The sequence below is a fragment of the Rhipicephalus microplus genome, unplaced genomic scaffold, assembly GCF_043290135.1.
Source record: "Rhipicephalus microplus isolate Deutch F79 unplaced genomic scaffold, USDA_Rmic scaffold_72, whole genome shotgun sequence".
In the NCBI taxonomy this organism is placed as follows: domain Eukaryota; kingdom Metazoa; phylum Arthropoda; class Arachnida; order Ixodida; family Ixodidae; genus Rhipicephalus; species Rhipicephalus microplus.
The window spans coordinates 1,534,427-1,551,380 of NW_027464645.1; the positions used below are offsets into that span (position 1 = coordinate 1,534,427).

The 16,954-nt window shown below is 44.5% G+C and overlaps 1 protein-coding gene across 1 annotated transcript in view; it reads right to left on the minus strand.

Moving 5' to 3' along the window:
- LOC119173909 (glutamate receptor ionotropic, kainate 2) overlaps positions 1 to 16,256 on the minus strand; it is a 47,940-nt gene extending 31,684 nt beyond the window's left edge. Inside the window, exons 1-4 of the mRNA XM_075885141.1 lie at positions 16,008 to 16,256; positions 7,079 to 7,257; positions 5,565 to 5,618; positions 2,601 to 2,765 (exon numbers count right to left, since the gene is read on the minus strand). Of these exons, the coding sequence (XP_075741256.1) occupies positions 2,601 to 2,765; positions 5,565 to 5,618; positions 7,079 to 7,257; positions 16,008 to 16,197 (588 nt within the window). The 5' untranslated portion in view covers positions 16,198 to 16,256. The remainder of the gene's footprint in view (positions 1 to 2,600; positions 2,766 to 5,564; positions 5,619 to 7,078; positions 7,258 to 16,007) is intronic.
- Between the last annotated feature and the right edge of the window lie 698 nt (positions 16,257 to 16,954).

A 16,954-nucleotide genomic window follows, 5' to 3' on the forward strand; every position in this document is an offset into this window, starting at 1 on the left:
GCTTCCAACGAAACCGTGCACCAAATGTTTCGAAGCGGCCAGTTATTGGGTCACCAAGAGAAAGAAAATTAGAGGAAAACAAGAAAATGTTGCTTTTTCTTGGCCATCTGTTCAGAAAAATAATACAGGTGGCTTTCACCGAGGTAATAAGCATTATGTTTTGCGCCAGCTTTGGATGAACAAATGTAACTTGCGACTTAACTGCCATGTAGAAGTTTTCTTTGCCAGACCGAGTCTACCTGGTTTGTTTGTTTTTTCACATAAGAGTAAGATTAAAAAAGCTTGCTCAGCGTCCGGAGCATCAAAGACTATCGGATGTCACAGGTTGCAACAAATTCGTCTGCTCTAGTGCGCTGTCTTTATATTTTTTTTCTAGCTAGCCAAAGAGCCCCGTTTCAACGGAATGCTTTGGAACACGATAACAGAATGGTAGACCAGCTCTACACCGCCATTTCTGAAAATAAATGAGATAGAAAGCAAGTTCTTGGCCAATAACGTTGATTTGTATTATCATTGAATAAGAACCCGAGACTGGAATAATGCGCTAAAAGCAAAAATTTGAACACTTTAAAGAACCGCGACGATCGCGAAGTTTCGACGTTTTGGAACCAAAACAGCAGATTATATATAGGAGGACCTCGTGAGCTCACTGTCGAAAGAAAGCAACCTCGGTCTGCAATGGCTAGGGGACCATGCGCATAAAATACATGTAAAGCACCCAAAATGCGCATCTGTCGTATGTTTTCAAAGAGTTCAACGTCTGCCGAGTTGGCGTTCTCATATTATAAATTCACCTTTAATAACGCAATGAAACTGGACAACCTTTGTCTTTTCTGTCGTTACCTTGTTTCATTGTGCTATAGTACGATGAAAAAACTGTATATATATGCTTCACGGATATTTGCTAGTTGGTTATCTGGCAGCATCTGACCATACCTTGAACTTACGTCTTAACTCACCAGGAAGGATCATTGTCTTCATCATTGAGTTGCTATTGGCCAATAAGCACACACTAACAAGCATGATTTAGCATCTGTATGAAAGCAACATGTACAAGCTCAGCTGTACGTTAGCCAGAGAAAAAGAAACGATTTGTGAACATGGGAAAACTAACTTATCAACTACCTGTTTTTCTGTACCCACGCCTCCCTACTTGCCCCAAGCTCACTGCTTTTTATCTCTTTCCTAAGATTAAATTAGATTCGCACTATACAGCTGCCGCCATAATTTGGTGCCGTAGGGCCTTTTGTTTTCTAAACAACATTTCTCGTGATGAGGTGTCAGCAATCACACCAGTAAACTTCATTACAAAATCAAGCTTTTCGGTGACTGAATGCTCATGCGTTCTTTGCGTATATAGTATGAGCGCAGAGTAACAAATAGAAGTTCGTTGTTCCAGCTCGTGTTTACAACCATGTTTGACAAGCTTTCGGTGAGCGTTCCCAACGCTGTCTTGCTTGAATCGGCAGCGGAAAAGTAATCTAGTCGTTACATTTCCCGAAACAAGGCCATTATTTACAGTCATAAGAGTGTCGTCTTCTATTCTTTACAGTGATCATGTGTGTATTTATTGAGGGCGCAAGACATTCACTTCGAGCGTCAAATATTGCAGGAACGTATATCCTGCTCAAAGACAGCCATCTTGACAGAAGTCTTAAGCGAAAATGCATACTAACGCTAACGAAGTGTACTGGCTGGCTTGCGCGTGATTCGCGACTGCTGTATTAATTAGGATTCCCTAAGGGCTACTTAGCACGTCAAGAGAACTTCGCACACAGATGATTTTTCGGCTTGTAAAAATTTGTAAAGTGAACGCTAATGTAACTAAACAAACAAGGCAAAATATAGCATTCATGTGAATTTAAACTTTGCCATAAAAAATTGCAACATGGTATTTGGTTTTCCAGAAAAAGTTAAGATCTTTGGCTGTTATAAACGTTCTGAAAAGCAGGCTGATGTACGCAGAACGAAAGCGTCCAAAGCGAACCATGTTAGTATGAAAAGCGTGGCTGGCTGTTCATAAAGAAGCTTATACATGAACCCTTTGCATTTTATTTTAATACTCTCTTTGAAGAAATAACAAAGTTACCTTGGGAAAAAAGTTAGCTGTCGGCGTTGTTGCTGAGGGTGGTTTGGAATATTTGTAGCAAACATGAAGTTACCAGGTGCACAGCGTTCGTACAAAAATATAGTAGTTTAGCAGTATGTCAGCGAAAGAAAAAAAAAAGATTGGAACAGAGTGTGTAAGGAAGAGTTATTTCTTATTGCACAGAAATATGGTCTGTCTGTACACCAACGGTGCACATTTTGGTGGCCATAGGAAGGAAATCAAATAACATGGTACGCTCGTAAAATAAAATACGCAGACAGTAGTGTTTGTATGGGGCGGCCCCTTATGGACCGCTCCCACCCTCCCTGTAGATACCTTCTATAATTAAATGTTTTTCATCATCATCATAATCCCCATCAACAACAACACGTGCGGCTTTTCCGGGTTTTGCTTAGTGGCCGATTGCTTAGTCAATATATTTGTATAGTAGTTTTCTTTGCGTATAAATCTACGGTATATGCGTGCATGAAAATAATGTTGGCACGAGTACTCGAATGGTCTGTGGGACCGGCGCCTTGCGGTCCATCCTGGATGAGATGATCTCCCAGTCTTTGAGAAATCCCTGCAGCTCCGGACTGTCCACGTCCACCAATCGGTAGCCAGTAATCTTTGTCTGGCCGTACTTGAATTCCTCCAAGTCCACCGTGTGCAAGTCCTGCGGTAAAAAAAAAAATTCCACTCAATCATTCTGAGTAAATGAGAAACACTATACTATTGTAATACCAAGTTACAAAAAAGTTGTACTTTTTTGTTATGCTCATTAAATATATATATAATTCTAGAAGATATATATCTAATAATTACAGTTGGATCAATATTTATATTTCCTCTTTTCTTGAACAAGCGTAACACATACCAATTACCACACATCCTAAATTAAAAAAGTTATTCTCCTGTATTTGCATGCAGTCTCTAGATTGTTCTTCGGTACCATGGTGTATGTCTGTTCTTGATTTATCGAGTTAATTTTTATCTATTTGAGAAATCATGTTGACGCAATTATTGCTACTGCTGTTTTTTATTTCCATGCTGGACTAAGATTTTTAGATAATTTATTTTTTGTGTAACCTTCAATTAGCCTTTGGCTACAGGCCCAAAAAGTGTTTGTTATCTGCAACATAAAATAATAAATATATTGTTATTTGCTTTGTGTATTTCCTAGAACTTCAGATGATCTGTTTATCCGTTTATTGTGAAAGCTTTTCACAAAATCAGTGGATTAAATATAGATTTCAAAGGGTACATTGATATCAACATCACTAAACGTCGTGTTCTGTGTAAATATTTGTGTTTTGCACATAACCCTGCTGTATTGTAACTACCCCCTCTATGTAATGCCCAAATGAGCCCTTAGGGTATATGAATAAATAAAACAGCATTATTTTTCGTGTACCACCTGCAGAAGAGAAAAGTTGGAACATCCACTTGAACCAAATCGACTTAGCGTAGGCGTGACCTCTTGTCTAAACAAATACTTTAACCACCATCCACAAACCTAGAAGGTGGGGGAGGGGGAAGTCAGCCTAAGCGCACGCTCATATTTGATTAGTCACTTAACTGGCCTGCTTTCTTAGTGTGACAGTAACTACTTCGAAACGCCAACCAATAACTAGTCGATAGCTCTTCATCACTGACTGCAGACGAGCTGACTATAGAATTTTACATGGCGATGCTTCGCTACCTCTACAAAAGCACTAATCCTATTCAGGGTGCCATGCATGGAAACTTGAATATTGTACATAACAGCATCAATACGTTTGATTGATTAACATTGTAACAATCTTTGTGGGTAGATTGCGTTTCTATAGCTTCGCATTGCTACGGTATAGGCTGCGTACGTTTAATGATACGTAAGACATGTTAGTGCTTTTATAAAGTATCCACTTCAACACTATTCGTGCAATTATTTAGAATTCAAAAAGTTACATTATGGGTTGAGTTAAGGTGTTGAAATAAGGAGGGTATAAAAAAAAGAGACACTCAATAATCTGTTTTTGCTGCGTCACTCCAATTTCTATTTGCTATTCTCTGAAACAAAAAAGGGCTTTGTACCGGCGTGCTCTGAAAGTTACAACATTCTACACAATGTCATCAGCTCGCTCACTCGCTTCTTTAGGGATCGCAGAGTCAGTGACAGGTGGGAAGCGGATGGGGCTGGAGTAAACGTTGTTATAGGAGTGGGGTAGTAGTAGACGCTTTAAAGGGCACTGCCGTGAAACATTAAAGCACTCTACACAGATTAATTTTTCTTAAAGGAGCTCTACTGTCATTAGTTCCACTGTCATTAATTATTGAAAGAGGAATTGAAAAGCGACGTTCAATTTATGCCTGAACTTCAGCAAATGAACGTCAGTTGGATGTTAGGGATATCAAGGTCTTCTTGCGTGTTTTGTTCAGATTGATTGAATAGTTTTTTTTTTGAAGTTGCTATGTTTAGACATTGTGCCCCTGAGAACACAGTAGTTAACTCAAGTGGAGCGACGAATGATTACGCGAGTCCTGGGCCCTAAAAGACACCATTGAACTCTGTTGTCACGACAAGCTAGTGAGGGAAATGATAGGTGGTGTCTCCACCTACATTTTTTTTGCTCGTTCTTCTCGCAGCATGTGCAACGTTTCCGGCATCGTTAATTAATTTTCAAGCACGCTCTATTGTGTCCCTCCAGGGACGTAGACAGAAATGTTTACAGCTCTCTATGTCATGGCAAAAAAAAAATCAGTGTGAGGGGGGGGGGGGGACACGCCCCTTGGTTACGCCGCTGTGTCCCTCTAAAGAGTCCTGACGTAAAATGATACATGACTGTTTGAAATGAGAGCGCACTACGTAGACGTGGACAGTATAGACAGAGACAAGCGCTTACTACCACCTGAATGTTTATTCGGAAAGCTGCGAAATATATACTGACACGTGAAACGATTTCGCAGGCACATACGACAAGACCTAATCCTGTGCGCGTGTATACGTAGAGCGCTCTGATTTCCAACAATCATGTGTCGCCAACTCGCCCAACCAACCGTATTGAAAAGTAAAGTAAAACGGGCACAGACACTCAATACTCAATAAAGACGAAGGAGAGGCGTAAGCAGTCGTTCGGAAGCTCTGGAGAGCTAACAGAAGATGCCCAGGCAGCCACCTTTAACAGCGTGGGGGCGCTACGTGAGAAGCTGCCATTTGAGGCAGCTAGGTGGCGAGCTTGGAACAAAAGAGGAAAGCATTGCGTGAGAACCACCGCTGTGCAAATAGATTGGGGTGCGGAGAAGAAACAAGCCAAGTGAGGCGGCGGGGACCCGTGGTGAATGAAGAAAGGTGGAGCAGGGGGGGGGGGGGGGGGGGGCGACGGGACACCGCAAACATGCGCGCGCTCCGCTAGCCGGCACCCGCGAGGCTGATATGATTTGCGGATGACGCGAAAGCTCCAACACGCACGGCGCGCTGCACTAAAGTGGTACTCACCAGAGACGTAATCAGGTAGCTGTGGCTTTCGGTGAGCATGCCAACTTGCTGCGCCTGTAGATTTTTTTCGGGGAAAGAAAAAGGAACGAATCAAAGGGGGAATAAGAAAAAAAAACATAGAGTTAAGAGTAGGACGAAAGCGAGTTAAGTAGATGTCACATTGCGTGGTACTTCAAATGAGGTACTATTATGAACAACACACAGTGAAGATGTTATCTGTTATTTCCAATTAATACTGTGCCTAACGAAAAACAAAACGATCACTTAAATTTACCCTTGTTTCGTTGATTCAAAAGCGGTAAAAGTTTAGAGAAGAATGGAAGCTTGACAAGATGAGAAATCCTTGAACACGGTATTTCGCTTATAACCAACGTTTCAACAAGTGGTCATGCGTTCTTCGATGCGTCACCTGCCCAGCCAAGAGGCGCGTATGTGTGCACTCAATACATTTTTGCTGTTTGGCGTAGAGTCTACGAATCTTACACAAACGCGCGTTACGGTAAATAATTACGTGATGCTTTGAGGAAGACACCGCCAATTGAAATAAGGAAAGTCGCAAAATCTCGCACGATCGGGATGCAATGGCATGGTAGAAGGAAGGAAGGAAGGAAGGAAGAAAGGAAGAAGGGAAGGGAAGGAAGGAAGGAAGGAAGGAAGGAAGGAAGGAAGGAAGGAAGGAATGCAAAACGAAGACGCCTCGTGCTTCTTCTGGCGTTCCGTTGTGCGTACAGATAAAGAAAGCCAATGAGCAGACTGGCAGGGAAAAAAAAACGGTGGGGGGAGGGGGGGGGGGCGTGCGCACTGAGCAGTTATGAGTTCCGCAATCAGCCGTGAGAAGGCGCCTCGGGGATGTTTGACACGCGCTCCCGTGGTCCGCAAAATTTTGACCGCCACTGTACATCCAGCAAGTAGCCCGTATGATCGTCAAACCGTACTTGGATTTGTAGTCAGTGGAAAGAGCTATCATTGATCCGCACTAAAACGACTAATACTTCGGGTTGCTTCTTCCTGCTTATCACATTTGATGGCCGGAAACAGCCACAACGACCCGTCGATAATGATTAAGTATGTGACGTTAGCTAAACCGTAGTAACCGGGAAAAAAAACGCAGCATTCGCATTGCGACCGTAGTCACAGTGACATTAGCAGCCATTTGCTGTAAGAAGTGATGGTGAATGCGTAGGTCACAAATTCATATAGCTCTTGAAAGGAATATTATTCTTATCCGAACCATTTCGCCCTATCAATTGCAAGCGTATGTTGTTTACTACCAAGAAAATAGCTTGTCCGTCCCGATCAATAAGGCATCATGTTGCAAAATATAGTGCTGCTTAAAAAAACAAGCATTTAGTCTTTTGTGGGTACCACTGTGTGTATTTATAACATTTACCTGCAACACTGTTTCTGCTGCTCACTTTGCGTACTACAACACATACAATACTCAGTGACCTAGAGGCCTTTACAAAAGCAAACGAATGTGGCTTAAAATATAGGTGGCTATGTCACTCGCTCACGTGTTTCAGGGCAGTGAAAAGGTTTTCCCTCTTGACGTCCAGCACAACCCGTGTTTCCTTTGTCTTCTTGATCTTCCAGAAAAGGTCCCGGTACGGCTGACCAGTGTGGAACTGGTACATCTGAATGTGCCAATCATTGCCCCGGGCCTCTTTCAGAAAATCCTGAAGCCTTATGATACCTGCGGTAAGGAAAAGGCAAAATGTTTGGCATTATTCGACCATTCCTGCCACTATAGGCGGCGCAGTGAAGGTCGAAATGGCGGACGAGACAATGATGTCACGAGTGCTTACGTCAGCGTCGTAGAGCGTGAAGACGCGTTCATTGGTTTATGACTACTTAGAGACTGAAGTGCGTCGCTGTTTTATCACCGTGCGACAGCTTCGGAGCACGGCTACGTGGCACCGCCTGCGTCGCTGGAATAACCGAATAGCGGCAACGAGGGAATGGGCACGGCATACTTGCTGAGCACAAGAAGAGTAAAAGCACTCGGCGTTTGACACGCGATATACTTGGAGCGCGTGGCTGCCGTTGCTGAGGGCGAGGGCGCATGGCACGCAGGGTGACTGCATCTGGTAACCAACTGCTCAGTTTGTGGTTCGCGGTGGCACCGGTGGAGCACTGCGATACTTCGTGACGCGCAGCCGCAGCCGCTTCGCACGGCGTGGCAGGTGAGTGAGTGAGTGAGTGAGTGAGTGAGTGAGTGAAAAAAACATTCTGAATCCAGCAAATGCGGTTGAATCCCCACCTGGCTTATCCCTCTACGGGGCAGAGAGGTCCCATCCAGAGAGGTCCTGCAGGCCCCATCGCGAGCACGCTGGAGGGCCAGAACTTGTGTTCATACATGAGACTTCACAAAAGTGCGTCCAACTCATCTTTGGTTAACTTTGGGAACTGCCCGCAATTCCTGAACATATCCCAGAGTAGTAGCCTCGCCTGAGGTTCGCCCCGCCGCGTAGGTCTAGTGGCTAAGGTACTCGGCTGCTGACCCGCAGGCCGCGGCATCGAATCCCGGCTGCGGCGGCCGCATTTTCGGTGGAAGCGAAAATGCTCTAGGCCCGTGTGCTTCTATTTGGGTGCACGTTAAAGAACCCCAGGTGGTCAAAATTTCCAGAGTCCTCCAATGCGGCGTCTCTCATAATCATATAGTGGTTCTGGCATGTTAAACCTCACACATCATCGTCATCGCCTCGGGCTGTGCGAGAGCTATTAGGGTATATGTCCGGATATATGCTATCGAGAGGCAGCCCTATATACGCCGGCACCACCGCGAACCAGAAGCTTAGTGAATGGTTGCCAGATGCATGCAGTCAAGAACGCTGTCGCCCTTACCGTCGATTTCAACAGCAGCAAACACATCGCGCTTTACTCTTGGACCGCTGTACAGGCGCTCACAGTATAATTTGGGACGCCGGACAGGTGGTCGTTCACCAGCGGAGCACACGCGCGTGAATATACAGCCATGGTGCGCACGTGCGCGGTTTTCTTGGCAAGCATTTCTCACACCCTAGTGTGCCTATAACGGCGTTATCTTGCACCAAAAGTCAAGTGTTAGGTGGCTGTATAACAGCAGTGTCACAGTTACGCAGCATAACTGTGCCGATAAATTAGAAAAGTGCTATCTAAAAGATTTATCACGCGTCACGTAAGCAACTATTGGGGACGTCCAGGCACACGAATGCGCAAACACAAGCACGAATAGTAACACGCACGCACTCTCACAGCGCGCTGCAAAATGAGACTAGAGCCTTTTCGCCTCCATCGAAAAGGCAGTCGCCGCAGCCGGGATTCGATCCCGCCACCTGCGGGTCAGCAGCCGAGTACCTTAGCCACTATAGAGCACCGCGGCAGGGCTGAACAGCATTTCCAACAGCTACAAGTGAATCAGTTGTGCAGTCACACATCAAACAGTGAACGAACTTCACTACATGTAACTATATGCACACAATTTCAGGAGCAACGAGGTTTATCGAGTGACTGCGCTATGGTCAAGCCAAATAAGAAGATATAATAATAATTGCTGGGATCTTACGTCTCAAAAAGAAGATATTATGAGAGACGCCGTAACGGAGAGCTCCGGAAATTTCGATCGCCTGAGGTTTTTCAACGTGCACCTAAATCAAGGTGCACGGGAATCAATAACTTTCGGCTCCACCAAAAATGCGGGTCGCTGCGGCACATATTCGATTGCGTCACCTTCGGATAAGTAACCAATCACAGTAATCACTAAACCACCGTGGATGGCAACTATACACGGAAATTTAACCTGAACTTTGTAGACTAGTGAACGGGTCAAGGTTGACATCCAGGGTACGCAGAAAAAAAAGCGCTATCATGCAACGCTCTTGAGTTGTAAGCTGCAGTATATCCATAAGCGAAATTTATGCTTGACAGTGTCGATAGTTCTAACGTAAGTGCACGTGCTGAACATTCAGATGGAGCTGATTGGTAGAATAGGTGCTTTTGTTACTTATGTTCGCAAAAACGATATCGTGAAAAGGCTACATAGTGTCATTTTGTTTTTAGATTGCAATAAATGAAGAAGGTCCTGATCAACGAACGATTGCATCAGCAATAGACACCGCCATCCTCTTGCGATATGTGTGCGTAATATGTCTCGCTTAAAAGTGTATGATTGCACGGAATGTGGTCTCCTAACATCCCACGTATTTCTTATGATCGGTGTAAAAAAAAGAGACGAAGACAGCGGAGCACAATGTCACAGCCCGTCGGTCTTGCACCCTATAGGAAGTATGCACTGAAGGCAATGTGGCCGCCATATTGTAGTACAGAAAGCATAGATAAAGGTGCTCTTTCTGATTTTAATCTGCTTATCTCCAGAAAAGCCGGAAGCTGCCAATCACACATCAAAATTGCTCGTGATGTCGTCACGTGAACAACCCCGATACGATAACACTGTCAAACTCCCCGATCCTTTTCCACGGTTTGGGGCAGCGCACCGGTTAATCTAAGCGAGTTGACATCTCTGCCTGTCCTAGTTTTTCGTTCCCCATTAACAGTGAAACTCATTATCGAATCCAAACAGACACGCATAATTTTTTTATTGAGCTAACTCGCATAATTGATGCCTGCGCAAAAAAACAGGAAGTACCGTCATGCATTAAAGCTTTACGTCATTAGCATTTCAACTCTTGTGCGTGCGCAAGCAGCTACGAACTGGTTATTCGGAAAGCGGCGGCCGTTGATTCTAGCAGCATTCGTTGTCGATCGCGTTTCTTCAAAGCTTTAGCTCTTCATCTTTGAGATGACGTCTCTCTTCCGTTTTCACGGATACCATTAGACATCTGCTAACTGGCGTGCCTGGAATGCCTTCGTTCGGCACTGTTAGCAGATATAAATAGAAAAAGACAACCCATATCTGCCTTGTAAAAAAAAAAAAAAGGTCGCTTTACAGCGTTAAGAAAATATAATAATAACAAAATACGAGATGGTTCGTATCTGTCAGCATATGTAATGTACTAGACCATATCGAACCGAAAACGCTCGAACTGCTTAAAATACAGCGCTGGAAATAATGAGGCAGGACGGACAAGCAAAGGACGGACATTGAGTTAACCTCGCACGTCTTCTTCAAAAAATTGTGTACTCTGAAAGGCCCTCACTGATACGCCGCACTTTGTACGACGATACGGACACATCTTAATGCCATGATGGCGAAAACTTTAGCCGAACTTATTTGGAGAGAAAGAAAAAGAAACTAGCCACGTGAAAAGGCTAATGGCGGCAGCCCGAGTTGATAGTACAGGGTATACGAATTCGGCACCATCCTTGTAATGCCGCCCCACCGAAAAGAATGCGCATTAGCGGACGCCCTTTCAGCACTTTTATCATCGCTGCTCGCGCTCTTTTTCGCGCCGCTTCTCTGAAAAGCGAAAGCTTCTGCCTCCCTCCGAATAGATTTTTGAAAAGAAAGGAACTGTCAGTCGTGTCAGTCTGCCGTTCCACCCCACATTGACTTGCGGCTGTTTGATAGCGAAAAATCTAGAAAAATAAATAAATAAAAAACGCACTTCGACGCTATAGGAAGCGGAGTGAAGACGAGAAAAAAAGGAGCAACTGGTCGGAAAAAAGAAAAATGGCGTTCCTTTTCCTTAAAAAGAGGGAAGCATTCGCTTCGGTCTCTAAAAGAAGCTTTGAAGCGACAACCATCACACTTTATCGAGGCCAAAGCACAGACGATGAAATAAGTTATAAAGGGAGCGAACGACCGGAAGAACGAAGGAGAAGGGAACGAAATTCCCTATGTCCAGAAGATTTATTCTAACTGGTTTTTGCTTTATTCTGCACTCGTTTCGGCAACATTTCCCTCCCGTCTGTCGATTACGGTATGGCCGACTCGACCGATCGGCGCCCGACACTCTTGCCAGTTCAGCTCCGTCCTCTTCCAGATAGAGCGAAGCGCTTCTCTTTCGGACAGTCGGAGTGAAACGCTTATTCTGGTCGAAAGTGGAAACGTAAGCTTCTTCGAAAGACAAGTCGGGCATGGGCTTCACGAAACGGACGGTTCCCGCGCACCATCCCTCGCCGACAGTGTATCCGGAAGGCCAGAGCCGAGTGCCTCGTGGTGAGTGTTGGGAGGCCGACAAAATAAAGATCGTCAAGCACAGACGAAAGCCGAATACGCGCTTTTGAAGACGACAGTAGACGAAGTAGTTGGAAAGAAAAGAGTGTGAGTAGGAAAGAAAGAGAGAGGGAATCGCGTAGTTTGCGGTCCTTCGGAATGCGCCACCCTCGGTTATTATTAGGTCGGTACTTCTAGCTACGACTCTTTTCTTTCTTTTTGCTTCATTCGTGCCCAAAACTTCACACTCTCAGTTCGTGTCATCGGTCGTGAACAGATATTTTCACATGGCATGTGTTTCTTTTTTTATTGTTTGTTTTTGACCGTGGAAGCAACTCGTACACTTTCATGTGGGATTATTTTCGTTTCCCAGATCAAACGAAATGTTAGAGAGGAGAAAAAGAAAATATTGGTGTGATCGTTTCTTTCCTTGTTTATTTTCTTTTTTTTTGTTTCTCTGTGAGTGTGCCTTATGGAATGAGTTTCCGAAGTAGCGTGCTGAACCGTGGTATATGACTTCTACATCGCAAGATTACGAATCAGTTCATGACAGCGTTTTATCTTGAGAGGGGTGCAGAATAGCGCCATAGTGATGATAAACTTGTCCAAACCTGTGTTTGGAAATAGAGGCTAACGATTTAGAGAACTAGTTGCTTTACTATGGGAGAGCACAGAGCCATCCCGTGGGGCTAACACTAGTTTTCGTGACGTGAACACCCTTGTACAAATAGACGCACCGTAAAAAGAGCCTAATGTACTTAGAAAATAGGGTTAACGATTTAGAGTACTAGGTTCTCTACATTGGTGAGCATAGAGCCGTTCCGTGGGCCTCACACTAGATGAGTGTGAAACGGCACTCCACACTAGATGTTGCCGGCGAAAAATAAATGGTGTTTAGATAGACATTCTTAACGTTTCAGAGTACTATAGGTACTCTACTATGAAAGAGCATAGAGCCGTCCCGGGGGCCTCACACTTGATCAGGCCCTGTGTGTTTAGAAAAAGTGTTTAACGATTTTGAGTACTTGCTACTCTACTATGGGAGAGGCCCCGGAAACAAGATATTGGTGACAGTTTTGTCGTACAATTAAACCACGGTGCTTAATGCGTATATATACAGAAACGCGGCCTTCAGAGGTGCACTAGTCACACGGGTATTCGGATGCACCGTTTTCCATCAACAGATGCTCTCTCAACTGTGGGCCTCTTGGTGATCAGCCGTTTCGAATATTACAATTTGATCTTTTATGGAGGTGATTTGTCGTTTCGCGTTGCGAAATTTTGCTATTCGCGGGATATGTACGAATGAACTCGCGTTCTAACGCCGGCACCGGCACATGAACATATAGGCATGATGCCTACTTCGTAGGCGTGCCCTGCCACCACGCCCTCAATCAATCAGGGTCGTTTCGCTTGCACCAAAGAAAGACCGAATAAAAACAAACAACGAAAGAAAGGTAGCACATCAAGCACGCGCAAGATGGCCGTCGCATGTACCCGGTAGGGAAACCGCGTTTTATTTTTTGAAGAATTTTGATGCCTTTTAGGGGCAAAGCTCCTTAGAGCGGCACCCGTTCGTCCCCCGTAGTTTGTAACAAGTATAACATTTTGACCTCCAGGGTGGTGCAGGTGAGAGACTTCTTCTGTGCGTTGTTGAACAAGAAAAAAAATAGTGCTCAATGTACATGTCAATGGCTGCTAATGGGGAATGAGAAACAGGAGCATTCGGCTTTTAGTTATCGCGCAGGCTGCGATCCCCATTAGCAGCCATCGGCATGTACATTGAGCACTATCGGACAAGAAAGGGTTGCTACGTTATACTCGCTGGGTGTAACCTCCTTAGCTTTAGAAAGGTTCAGCGAGCGTTGAGCCGCAGTGCCATGAATACAATGAACTTGTATATACCAAGAAGGAACTCGAGGTGGTTAAAAATGGGAAGTAGATACGAAGCGTAAGCCGTAAGAAAGTAAAAGCCGAATTCTCCGCCTCTCATTACCATTTGCAGCCGTTGGCATGTACATTGAGCACTATCTGACTGAAAAAGTTTGCTACGTCATACTCGCTGGGCGTAACCTCCTTGGTTTTCGAAAGGTTTAGCGAGCGTTCGGCCGCAGTGCCATGAATACAGTGAACTAGTATATACCATGAACTCGAGGTGGTTAAAGGTGGGAAGTGGACCCGAAGCGCAAGCCGTAAGAAAGTGTGCGTGTGCCACTTCTCGTTTAGTCCTTGGAATGACTGCTGGATGGCGGTGCTTCTACATGGGGAATATATGATGAAAAGATGCGAGATGTGGTACTTGGATTGATTGATATGTGGGGTTTAACGTCCCAAAACCACTATATGATTATGAGAGACGCCGTAGTGGAGGGCTCCGGAAATTTTTGGAGTGTTGAATAGATGGACGAACGGACACACAGACAAATTCATGGATGGACGCATGAACAGACGCAGGGGCGGCTGCATGGACGAACGCAGGGACGGACGCACGAACAGACGCATGCAAGGATGGGCTGATGGACGCATGGACGGTCACACTGACGGACGCATGGACAGACGGAATCAAGAACGAGTAGACGGACGAATTCTTCGCCCGACTCTCCATCATTCACTCCGTGGATATGCTGCCATTTTTTTTGTCATTACATTTTCGACATCACTCTTTAGGCAAACCAGTGCGCTTTTTAATTATGAATAACTACCTCGACAGGAAACATTAGTTACGCAAGCCTTCTTTTTTCGAAAACAGCTAAAATTTTCAACCATGTGACAGGATGAATTACACGATCAGTCTATTACGTGTGCTTTCGACCTCCCTAATACACCAAAGCTTTGTTCCACTAAAAGCAACTAACGAAGCTTCCCTTTCGTGAAAAAACGTTGTTCCACCTGCCTTCGTCTTATTTACAGCTTGTATTCTAATATCTTCCTGTACTCACAATACTTTCATCTCTTGCTTTCTCTTTCTCTTTGCTTCTTGTATGTCTTTTCTGTATCTGTTTCTATTTCTTTCTTTTCGTCCATCTTTTTCTCGTTCTTTTGAACTTTTTTCTCGCTTTCTTTCTTTTTTTTTCTCTTTTTTTTCTCATTTTATCGCTTCTCCTTTCTTTTGCATTTTTTCTCCCTTTTCCTATCTTTTTTTTTCTCTCTCTACGTTCTTTTTCTATCTCTCTTGCTCGTCATGGATGTGCTCCACTTCACCGAGCAGAGATTTCGTTTAACGCTCGCAGTAGTCGCACTAAGTAGCGGTGCTCGACCAATTCCTGTGGCCCGTATACCCACCTGAGGTGCTCTGCACGACGGAGCACATATATCACTACCTTAACCCTTTTAGCACTGGATTTTATTTTGTGTTTGTTTTGTTTTGTACTGGTGATTTTTCCACGTGCTTTTTTTCTTATCTTTAGGACCTCAGAAGAAAACAAACGAAGAATTGTGCCAGTGCTGCGAGTATTTCTAAAATAATGAACATCACGTGAAATTATGTTATCAGGCCACAGTGTTTGTAAAATGAGAGAAGTGGCTTCTTTAATTCTGCTACTCACTAGACTATGCAAAATGTGAAGCAACGTCTGATTTATGAGTGTGATGGTCAATAAAATAGCTTCGATACGTTGCCCTGGAAATCACACTTATCCACCTCAGCAGACGCGCCTCAGCTTCACCCAAGGCTTTGGTCATTCTTCTTCTTCTTTGTGGCCTCTTGTCCCGCAAACGTGCCCCAATTTTGGTGTAAATGACAGTGAGAATCATCGAAGGAGCATTTCCTCAAGAATGAGCAGTATTGGTTTCGTTTTCGAGATGCTAAAGCAAGTCATGTGTGGTGGCGCCAACTGACACCGCCAGGGTTGAAAGGGCAGTTTCGCAGTTAAAAATCAGAACCCTTCCCCAGTCGAAAAAAAATGGAGACAAGAGAAGCTTAATGTTTACTACCTGACCTAGCACTTTTCTTTCTTTCTTTCTCCCTTTCTTTCTTTTTCTCTTTCTTTCTCTTTTTCTTTCTTCCTTCCTTCCATCTTCCTTTTTTTTTCTTCCGTGCTTTCTTTCTCTCCTTCGTTCTTGCTTTCTCATTCAGCTGTGCTCCATACCATACCATTTTCCTTCCTCCACGCCAGATATTGAATAGCACGGACGCTAATGAAGAGTCCCGACAGTTCGTTCAAGCCCTTCTCAATTTAATGAACTAGTGGTCAGTAGTGGCATTTGCCCTCCTGCTGTGACGCACACCCACCGACGTTTCCGCGTACGACAGCAGCCACACCGACGGCGACAAACGCAATTCAATCTACGCATGAAGAGAACCTTGCGCTATTAATACAAAAAAAAAAAAAACTGCCTGACATACATACCTTCGTGGTCCTCGTAGACGAGGGCGAACCTGTTCCAGCCCCATGTCTTGATGAGGTCAACGTACGCCTTGGCTAGCACCGCGGGCTTTGGGAAGAGGTTGATGGAGAGATCGTCCCGCTGCAGCTGGAAGTCCCAGCGCATCTCGATGTGCGGCACGTCCAGCGCGTCGCAGATGGACTGCACGTGCATGCTGGTCACGTCCGACGACGGCCCGAAGATGCCCGCGATGCCAGTGTTCAGCAAGCTGCACACTGCGAGGAGGAGAGGATTATTGTCCCATACTTCTCATACGACGGCCGCCCGTCGTTAGTCATTAGGCGCATCCGATCAACTCGCCCTATCAGGCAGGGCTGTGGAAAGAGACGTTGGCTATACACCGAACGCACTAAGTCAAGTAGAACCACTTGCTCTTTCATCTCGTGATTGACACTGCGGACATGACAGGCGCCAGGGTAAGAAACACCGAGAGGCCAATCAGCCGAATGTTTGGTGTGCCAACACGGCGGTCAAATAACAGGGGTATAGAAAGTTATTGAGAAACGGGGGAGCCTGTTTTCATAAAGCATAGGCTAAGCAGACTCCATTACTTTCGAAAAAAAAATTATTTCTTTCAGTTAGATTTTCACAAGACCTCTTCTATATTTTGTTGAGACAAAACCAAAACTAACTAACTAACTAACTAACTATCTAACTAACTAACTAATTATTACTTAACTAACTAACTAATTTACATAATAAATAAATAATTAATTATCTGACTTACCTACTTACCAACTAACTAACTAACTAGGACAGTCATATTGTACTCCATTGCATGGTTAGCAAGCAATGTAGAAGAAGGCTAGCGCACACCAAGCGTTTTGTAGTGCGCTTGTTTATCTTTGACTCGGTACATAGTACTTCAAAAATAATCGGATTTCATTTGGTTGCGTCTAACTAAAGAACA